Source organism: Megalops cyprinoides, chromosome 2, assembly GCF_013368585.1.
Source record: "Megalops cyprinoides isolate fMegCyp1 chromosome 2, fMegCyp1.pri, whole genome shotgun sequence".
Classification (NCBI taxonomy): domain Eukaryota; kingdom Metazoa; phylum Chordata; class Actinopteri; order Elopiformes; family Megalopidae; genus Megalops; species Megalops cyprinoides.
In genome coordinates this window covers 2,021,986-2,032,786 of record NC_050584.1, presented here as the reverse complement: position 1 = coordinate 2,032,786, position 10,801 = coordinate 2,021,986, and the positions used below count along the sequence as shown (strand labels likewise).

At 36.8% G+C, this 10,801-nt stretch overlaps 1 protein-coding gene across 1 annotated transcript; it reads right to left on the bottom strand.

The window, feature by feature from the left end:
- Positions 1-825: 825 nt before the first annotated feature.
- Positions 826-9,515, bottom strand: LOC118772462 (myosin light chain 3-like). Its single transcript, XM_036520818.1, has 6 exons — positions 9,414-9,515; positions 6,436-6,463; positions 5,609-5,758; positions 4,638-4,811; positions 1,205-1,282; positions 826-854 (listed from the first exon to the last, which is right to left on the bottom strand). Exons 1-6 carry the CDS (start codon positions 9,513-9,515, stop codon positions 826-828), a joined length of 561 nt encoding a protein of 186 aa, XP_036376711.1.
- Positions 9,516-10,801: the final 1,286 nt, after the last annotated feature.

Genomic DNA, 10,801 nt, shown 5'->3' with positions numbered 1-10,801 from the left:
GAACCCCCGGCTTACCTACCCACCACTATACCCTACAAAATGAGGCCAATCTGCTCTGCTGCTGTGGGATCCTGGTCATTGTCAGCAAATGGCATCGGCCATGGCCAGATTCAAACCCAGGCTGTACAGCTCAGCTTGGACTAAGGGCCTTGCTGACTAAGTTATTTGGCAGCCCTTGCACCTTTACAAAAGCTTATTAGCTGTCGTCTTTCCGGTGACTGCTGACATGTTGTTTGCAAATCTGCCACAGTACACAGAGTTAAGATTTCTCATAATGGTCACAAAAGGAACAAATGGTGATGAAAATGTTGTGAAAATGGTTCTATTAAAACATTGCACTAAAGGTAGGAACTGAAGAACAGAAAGATTATCTGAAGAGAACAGAAGAGATTTTATTTCTTCTTCCTTTGAAAACCTCAGATTCTGGTAATCAACAAGAAAGTCTCCATGTCACAGGTCTGTGTCAGGCCTGTCTGAAAGGATGAAAGAAATTCATTTTCATAAAAGAACTGCTTTATTTAAAATGATTTATGTGTCAGTAGTGGGACTGACATATAGCTATAGAAAAACGGTAGACATGGTCTATTACTGTAGTATTGATTAAGGAATGGATGGGTGGAATAGATGTTTGGAAAAAAAAGCCTTCTGGAAAATGCGGATGAAATAAAAATATAGAATCCTTTTCAGTTTAGTTGATTTTCAGATGTTTTCATTTTCTGTGGAATGAGAACACAACAAATGTAAATTAAATAAACTTGTTCGTGTAAGATTTCCAACTTATTTTTAGAAAAATGCGTCCAAATGATGACAGTATCTTGTACCTGATTACCCTGCCATGATGTGTTTTACAAAAGCTGTGGGGAGAAAGAGAAGGATTAAATAAAGCTGTACTGCAAGTAGCCACTGCTTATTTATAAAAGCCATAAGATAAAATATCACACTTGTTAAACTTGGTCTTCTTCCAACTTAGAATAGATGCATCTTACAATCAGAGGTATATGGACATATATTCACATATACATGTTTGTCCTATCATACATATCTATTCCCCTCATCATTAAAAGGTAATATAACAGGAAATTGTTACATTCTTATTATAATTATTGTATATTATAAATATCTTATGATTCTGTTAGTCTTGTGTATGTGTGTGTGTGTATATATAATACACACAGAAGAAATGTGACTAGAATATGATGTGTACCTTCATAGTTAATGCAGCCATTAGCATCCTCTTGCCCACCCATCAATTGCTCCACTTCATCTTCTTTCATTTTCTCACCTGTATAATCAGAAGTGTCAAAAGAATTATGAATATTAATTTTTCCCATGTACTCAACTACAGTATGATCTGCATTAAAGAGGGTTCTCTATATTTTTACATAATAACAAATGCATGTGACTCACCAGCATGCAAAAATAAAACCTGTTTATATTTTCACAATAGCCTTATGAGTACTCTCATGATGAGGATAAAGATACCATGTAAAAAAAAAACAGGGATTCTGAATGCAAGCTTTATGTTTTATGTATACTGTTTCAAATGCTAGTATGTTTTTTTTACATGATTTTAGGGTCTAAGCAAAATTAAATTAGGTACTATTTCATTGATTATTAATTTTATTATTATTACTGTGAGGGATACCAATTTTGTTATATTGCTAGCAAGCTTGTTCATTGGAGTTTGGTCAATAATTCAGTTTCAAAAATCCTTTTGTATAATCCTGTAAAGGGTAGCAGTAAGGAGGATTGGAGGATATGCACCACTCCACTGATGTCATCTGGGCAACTCACAGGCAACTGATAAATTTCTGTGTGTCTGACAGTTGTGAGACAAGAAAAACCTGGCTGACCTACCTGCTCCTGTCCCTGGCAGAACTAATTGTCGGGAGAGTACCATGCATTTTATGGTTCTTCGCCTGGTCTACCCCTAAATACCCCTAAATCAGTAAGCTCAGGTCACATACCTACTTAAGATAAGCAACCATTGCTTTAAGAATTGCAAGAAGTTACCGAGAACCCAGTCAGATACTTTAAAATCAAAAACTAATGATTGCCAGTTAGGATTTACATTTGATGTAAATGTAAACCGATGAAAGCGGAAGTAGGGCGTGGTACACCCGCTTTGTATACTGGTAAGCATTAATCTGCCCCTCAGATGTAGAATCCTTGGCTAAAAGGTAGCCCCAGTCATGTTTGGTTTATTCTGAAAGAGGTTCAGGTACCAAATACTTCTAATATAATATTAAAGAACACTGCATTTCCTTAAAGCTACTTCTCAAAAACAATAACATCTAGATAGGCCAAAAATGCAGTGATACCTTCTCCCCCCTTCTCCCCTTCCTGAGCACAATCAGCGTGTGTGCGTATGTGTTTGTGTGTGTGTGTGTGTGTGTGTGTGTGTGTGTGTATCTACATGTTCGGATCACTTACCCTTTTATACCCCCCAGTTAATTGTCCCCTCATGTCATGGGAAAAATGTTGGAAAACCCAATGCCATGCCTCTCAACCCATGCCTATTAATGTGTGGTGTCACTGCAATGCTCATGAAGAGCTGAACGCAAAAATGATAATCTCAAAAATATATCTGGTATTTCCAGATGTTTGGATCTACGACACAAGATTAAGTCCTGAAGAAACTTCCAGGCACTCCCCCACCATAAAATTAATTATGCGTGGTCAGGGAGGTGGAGAGAACTTTATGTATACCAAGAGACCTAGAACAGGCCTCTTTGCTCAGTTTTTGCCTACGCTCAGTTTTTGCCAGTTCAGTTTGTGCCTACACTCAGCCTTGATGTCAACTGCTCAGTCTTATCCAGTCCATGGCTCAGTTTCTCCGGCAACTTTTTGGATTTTTCCTTTTGGAGTTTTGCTGCTATTGTGAGTGGTTCCTGTGTTCTTCATTCTCTGCATTCATTCATCCATTCCATGGTCCATCCATGTTCTTGTTTTGGTAGTGTCTTTATGTAATTTGGTGTCTGTTAAGGTAGTGGACCAGGTCTGTAGCCCAGACTCTGAATTTTGTCTTTGTCGTAGTGTAAGTGCTCAATAAACCTTTTTAATTTATTCCAGTTGTGATTGTATATTTCTGGCAAAGGTTGATCCAGCAGACTGCTCATTTCCTATCAACGAATTTGGCAATTTAGTTGATAATTAACATCTTTAATTGATAATTAACATCTAATAATTATTAAATCAAATCAAATTAAAAAAAAATATTTTACATGTTGGTTAAGTGAGGAGTTTTAGTAATTGGTGTCATTTGTGTTTGGTATTCAGAGTGCTGGATGATAAACAAGGGCATTAATTTCTAAGACTGCTGGGTTCAGACCATTTAATTTTTATTAAATACTCACGTCCCTGACATAATTTATATTTGTTTTGGCTTTATGGGTTATGGTTCACAGATAACACAACCTGTAACCCAAGGCTGCAGGGCTTATCTTGCCTGAAGATACGCACTAGGCCATTTGAGGAATACCTTGAATTTGATGATTGCAATGTCTTTCTACACCCTCTGAACAGGGCTTTGGGTGTATTACATGATCAATCTACAAATAAGCTTTTTAGTCTGGATTTTGTGTTCCTCTGTTCATTTCACTGAAAAGATGTGGCTTTCCTCAACATCAGTATGGAAATACACAGCATTACTGTTGTACCCTTCAGCAGGGCACTTAATCCTAATTGCTCGGTAAGTATCCAGTTGTGTTAAAAGTGGATACAATATAATTTGCACTGGATAAGATTGTCTACTAAGTAAATAATGTAATCATTTCTCATACAGTAAAATAAACAATCCCTCAGCTGTTTTTGCATTAGAATGCACCTTAATGTGGTGTTCAAACCCAATCCAAGTGATTCACAAATTTGGCTGTCATTCATATTTTATTCCAGAGATAACATGTGATACACCTTCACCTATGACTGCTAATGTGCCTACTGTCATGTCTTCAGAATGGAATTTAACATTCTTCATACACTATGATGTTCAGAAATAAAGTTTTCTCTACACTGATAAATATGTGCAATCTATTGAAGTTTCAAAAATGTAAACGTTAAAAATGGTAATGGTGAAAATGCAAAGCTACAGTATATGGTGATACCTGACCAATGGGGTTATTAAATGGGGTGAATTTCTTCGAATGTAAAACTCAAGGTATGTCAAATAGAAACACAGGATGACCACTGTAGTACATGACTTACTAGACCTTTACCTGTGCAGAGGCATTGCAGAGAAAAAAAACAAAACATAGTCAGCATACACATATCTTGGAGAATTATGAGACTCTCCCTCATTTTGAGCAACATGCCATCATTTTGGATAAGCTCAACCCCAAACATACATCTCCTACATACAAGCTTAAGGCTCATGTCATCATGTGCTTAGAAGTGACAGAAGCATGCAACTCTCTGCAGAATTTAAGCAGGAACTACAGTATGTCTGAACTGGCCTGTACTGAACTTACTTCAGCCCTGGATTTGCACTGACACAGGGCACACCCACATCTGCTTTCAGAGTTTTGCTATGCCAAAGCAATGAAAACAAGCTAAATACTTGGACCTTAAATTTTGCTGCAATGCCACATTGCACCTGTATTGGTTTTATAAGCAGAATGTGTGTTTGACTATGATCTTACCCAGTGTTGCCAAGACATGCCGAAGCTCAGCGCCCATTACTGTGCCATTTCCCTCCTTGTCGAACACCCTTAGCCCTTCAACAAAGTCCTCAAATGTGCCACGGTCCTTAGCTTTGCAGATGTGCTGGTGCATGGGCAGAAAGGTCTCGAAGTCCAACATCTTGGATTGCATGTCTGTCAAGTGACACCACATCATTGTTTTTGAACATTTTGTCAAACACCTTGACTCCAGGTTCCATACACATAAAATGTGACGGGTCTGAGTGTAATGTCTGTCATTTGAAAGCTGATATATAATGACAGCTACACTTCCTTAACATTTACATTCACTCTTCTAAGGAAATACACCACGGTATAACAATCACTTTCTTTATTCCATCTTATTATCAATTGATTATCCAAGTTATGATAGTTGTTGAGACTAAGCATATGAATAAGATTCATATAATACTTCTGAAAAAAGCAACATCTGCACTTTCAACTACATTGATACAATTTCACATTTGCCAACACAGATTTCACAATTGTTAGAGATTCTGGAATGTGGAAATCTGGTGTTATGTTTAGGGAGCATTTCAGTTACATAGATCCTTTAAATTTTTTTCTAGTTTTATGAAATTGAAAAGCTGAGTTTGATTTTGAAAAAACAAAAGAATGTCAGTGTCTTATGTTTAAAGTAATGATTTTGATTTAATAACCAGATCAGTTTCTTGGGTTCCCACATGCACAATAATTGCAGTACCTTTTTGTTTTCCAGCTGTGACCAAGAAAGTATTCTTGTTCCCATTATTAAGTACAGCAGTTTGTCATTTACTGAGTTCTGCTACCACCACTTTACACTAATATAAAGTAGGACGATAATGATAACTCTAATGATACTATGATTCGATCAGTGTACAAATATCGCTATCAATGTGACCAGCACAAGTCCTGTCAGCAGTTATTTCAACATTACTGTCAAATAAACTCACCCTCTGGTTTTGGCTTTCCAAGGACATGCATTATTTCAGCATTGGTCGGGTTCTGGCCCAGAGCCCTAATCAAGTCACCGCACTGAGCATATGTGATCTTCATTTCATTTGTGGGAGTTCTGTCAAACAGCTGGAACGCATCCTTGAAGTCTGACAAGAACAAGAAAAGAGCATCATTTGCATACAACACTATTATTTATTGTGAAAAAAGAAAGAAACCAGAGCTCTTTGGAGATAATAGGATTACAGAAAATGGTGAGATCTTGTGAACCCCAAAACAGGATTCTCTTTGGATGCAAGACAGTTGCAACAAACTTAAAACATTATAACAAAATAACAAAGATTGAAATTACAAAGAAGTGGAGACATTAATTGCTGCCTGTGCATCACAAACAAAACAAGGCAATCTTGTATGTATTTTCATTTAAATTAAAAATTGTTTAAATTTTTTTATTTTTATCTACAACCTACACCAGACAGCTCTGAGAGCCTATCCCTGCACTCAGAATAGGGGCAATTTGTAGACAATAGGTTGCAGATTAGTTTTAAACGCAAGTCAGGGGACAAATCTGAATAATAACCCAAAGGTATCCAAGATACTATTACACTATAAACTATATATAGAACACGATGGCAAAGTGAGCTATCTGGGCATATATAAAGGTGTGACAGCCTCAACAGAAGATACTGCTGTCAACACATGCAGTGTAGCTCCAGCAAAGTGCATTGGGTTACAGAGGTATGGAGACAATGCAGTAGAATGACTGAATGCTAAACTGCATGACTGAATTAACATGATGCATTTTTTCCCAGCAGAGGAAACTTACCCTCTATTTGTTCAGCTGTGAATTCAATCTAAAAGACACAAAGTGGAGTTATATCGAAACATTATTTATCAATTTTCCCCTGAAGGAATAGCAAAATGGCAGTAATTGACAAATTAAATTTTATGTGAGTTCTTAGAGTCACACAACTCAAAGAACCTAGAAAAACAGTGATAATTAGTTAGCTGCATTGTCTCTGTTTTGAAGTAATTAAAATGGACTGACTTTTTGTTTTTGCGATGGTTCTCTTTAGAACTGTGTCTGTGTGAATAATTCATTTTTAATGAAATGGTTCTGTGATTCAAAGGTGGTTCCTTTTGTACGTGACTCAAAAATATGGACATGTCCCACCATATATTATTGCACATCAGCTGTCATATTTTTACTTACAGAAGAAAGTATGGCATTAGCACACTTCTGTGTTGTTTTCTTACCACCTGCAGTGTCTCATGTGATTCATTGTGTCCACTGTTTGTTGTCTTTTCTGTGAAAATTTGCACTAGTTGAGTATAGTTGAGTTCAGTTGCCTCCCATAGTTTTACTATACAGACACACTGTACATGGTATGAAAGGCAAACGCAAACCCTGATTTGTAAACAACTGCTTGATGTTTTCCATCTAAAAATTGAACCCAGTGTCAATAAATATTTATTTATGTACCTTTTTCAGACACCCACACAATAAAATAAGTGACCTTGTGAAGATTCATACACTTGTGTGTATGTAAAATCCACTCTGATGTTGTGTATATTTATTAAGTAAACTATTTTCTCATTTGTCCTTCCATAATTAAGCTTTGTGTGATTGAGTGGGAGGAGAATAATTTGTGTAAACACCAAAATACATATATATATAGTACATATGTAATATTGTAGTATGCTTAAGACAGAAGACACATTTAAACTATACTCCTTGAGGTACTGAGCAAACATTACTGACATTCTGTGCAATATGCTACTTTCAATGCATTCATTGACAGTGATTAAATGACATTACTATTTTCCACAAAAGCCATACAAATCCTTGTATATTCCTATATTTCTTTGATGAGAATTAAAGGCAACTATTGTAAACTGTAATCATAATTTGAAATTTAATTTACCTTCCTTGGAAAGGGCAATGACATACAGCCTTGGTATCAGCCAAGTCTGACTTTGTATGCTCACATCCAAGTACAAGTTGCCTGTGCTCCTAGCAGCTGTTCAAAACTCATGAGATTCCAAAGTCTCTATGTCAAAACATCCTGTCCATTTTGTGACTGTTGAGTTAAGTGGCCTTGTCTGGGACAATTTATGTCTGACCTTCAGCTAAGCAGGCCCTCAAAGGCATTTGTTTTTGTTTTACACCTGTCTGTACTCAATGGAAACCGAGTGATGCATTGTTTAGATTACATGCTGATAATGATTAAGTGGCTTTCTGTGCAGTACCACTTGAATACCTTTAGAGCTTATCTGCAGCCATGGCTGAGGGTATGTTTTGGCAAAGGAAATTATTCGCCATCTCTTTTACATTTACATTTACATTTATTCATTTGGCAGACGCTTTTATCCAAAGCGACTTACATAGGTTACAGTTCTCTACAATGTTATCCATTTATACAGCTGGATATTTACTGAGGCAACTGTGGGTTCAGTACCTTGCCCAAGGGTACAAAATGTAAAAGAGTGCGTGCAGTTTCTCTGTATTTTAAAGTTACACCATTACAAATGTGTTACATTACAATCCATCAGCTGCAAAGCATACAAACTATGGGGAATACTGTGATAAAAAATTATTCAATAAAAACAGCTGAATGAGAGTCTGTAAAAGTGTATTCTTTTATTTTTAAAACACTGGTCAGAACTGACTTTTAAACTGACTTTGTTCTTTATTCTTCTGTAATAAGAATTGATATTTTATTGTTTTACGATATTTCTAAGAGAAAAGGTAAGAGCAATTATATCTAATGTGTCTAGGTTTCATAGAGGAAAACATGCTGAGGTTTCCTAAAGAAAGCCGTCCAGAATGCGGACATTTCACAACTTCATGAATATCACATTATATGGGTTTAACCTCACATCACAATTTTTCTGGTTAATTATGATACAAGGGAAGTTCAACATGTGTAAGGGAAACATCTACATACATTTGGTTATACAGTATGCTGATCCCTTTAAACATTACATGGTGGATATTAGTTCAGTTCACCCATACAAACCAATGGAATGAAAGAGAAGAAAAAAAAATGGGAAAAAAAACAGAAAAATGAGAAAAATAGCAATTGTATGCAAAATTGCTAAGTAGCCAATTGGATTATTGGACATGGTTCATTACTGGACACTGAAAATGTTTGTTAGTGCTATGAACCATTTCAATCTTTATGATGTATGTGTAGCAGAGCTGAAATAGCTTTTGTGAGTCCTGCATAATGCCTGTAGGGTAGCAGATAACAGAGCAGTTCTAGCGTTTACGTCACTCCATGAGACTTTATTAGCTTGTGTTGTTTCTGACAGAGTAGGTGCAATTTGCCTTTAGCTCAAGTGGTAATGACGCTGACCGTAAGGGTTTAACTGAGCAGCAAGAACATCAAAACTTGCTTGCAGGCTGACCCAGATAACATTGATCCAAAGACACAACACAGCCTATACACCCATTACATATGTCTACTTGTTTTATAATATTATTATACAATAATTGATCTAATTTAGTCTGAAAAACATGACAGAGGTAATTCTTGAAATGATCATTTAATTTTTGATTTTATGGAGTGAAAATATGCAGGAATAGTTAAGACTGAACAGATTTTCATTGGAATGGGTCTCTGTGGTGGCAGTGCATAATATGCTATGCAGTGATAGTGGATAATCCCATATTGTTATTGGAATGGCTTAATGTGATTGAGAGAATAGTCAGGTCAAATTTCTGGCTTTCTTTATGCCACAATGCCTTTCCTCTTTTTCTCAAATTACAAACAAGGCTTTCAAGTAAATCAACATTTTTACCTGTATGGTTGATGGGTCAAATTCTGGCTCTTTTGGGGGCTCAGGCTCTGGAGGTTTGGGGGGGGCTTCAGGCTTAGCTTCTTCTTTCTTCTTGGGAGCCATTATGAATTGCTAGTTGTCCTTTGCAAGAGAAGTGACACCTCAGAGGATCAGGCACTCTCTGGGTGGTGGTTACTGGCAGAAGCAGGACCTTTATTAAGTGGCCCTTGATGTCACTCACACCCCCCCTGCTCTCACAATCAATGGAAGACCGAAAAAGGGAATTACTTTGTACAGTCATTTGAGCTGTCAACTTGGTAACATGGTCAAAATTAGCAACTTAAAGGGACAATAAGTGAGGACAGCTAGTTAGGATTAAAGTGTTTTGCCACAGAAAATACCAGAAACAATAACAAAATATATCAATGCAGAACCACATTCACATGCCAGAGTGGAATGTTTAGCCAAATATTACAGGGCAGAAAAAAATGTCTGTTATGAAGCAGATTCATATTCATATATGGTTTTACTGGACAGCTCAGTGTGTGGGGATTAAAACTGTATTGAATTTATATTGGATTAAATGTGGGATTCATTTCCAATGTATGGAAAGTTCTACTAGTGTCTATCCACTGCACCTTGCTTTTGTGATAATGGAGACCATGTGGTTTATCAGTTAATATACAGTACAGTAAATATTCATTTTGATCCACATGTATTGTAACACAGTTTGCTTCATATACACATTATCACTGCTGGCAAATTTGTCCCAATATAAAGTATCCTGAAAGAAAGGTTGAGAAACTGTTAAGCCTTTCCAGGGCGTCGTGGGCCTAACTCAGTGAACGAAGGTACCCACTTGATAACCCCAATGATATAGCAGCATCTACACGCCTAATTGTGTTCTTGTGGTATAATTATGCAAAAGAGGTTTAGATTCTCAGGCAGCATCGGGATTGAGTTTGTGGGTTTGCCTTGGCATTAGGCTTGGTGTTCTTAGCTGAGAACTTATCTTGTTGTTTATGGCACTTTGTGTTGTAATATTAACGTACCATGTCAATGATAAATTTAAATGTTTTGTCTTTGGGTATTTCTGACATCAACACAGTATGTATCTGACTGTAAATATTGGCTTCCATTACACTTAGCACAACTGGAACTTTCGTTACATTGGTGATCTCATTAGCAACACAGTTAAGTTCCTCTCAGCAAATACATCCACTCCTTCCTGACATTAATATGCAGGTTTGTGGTCATGTTTTCTTTCAATAGCTAGTTCCATGCAAAAAAGTCTCTTCACATTTCACTTGACTAACATCCATTTTGGCTAGCAAACTCCTACGCATCCACTTGCTCCTACCCATTTTCTCTCTTTTTATCCGGGTATCAGCATCATCTGGAACCACTGG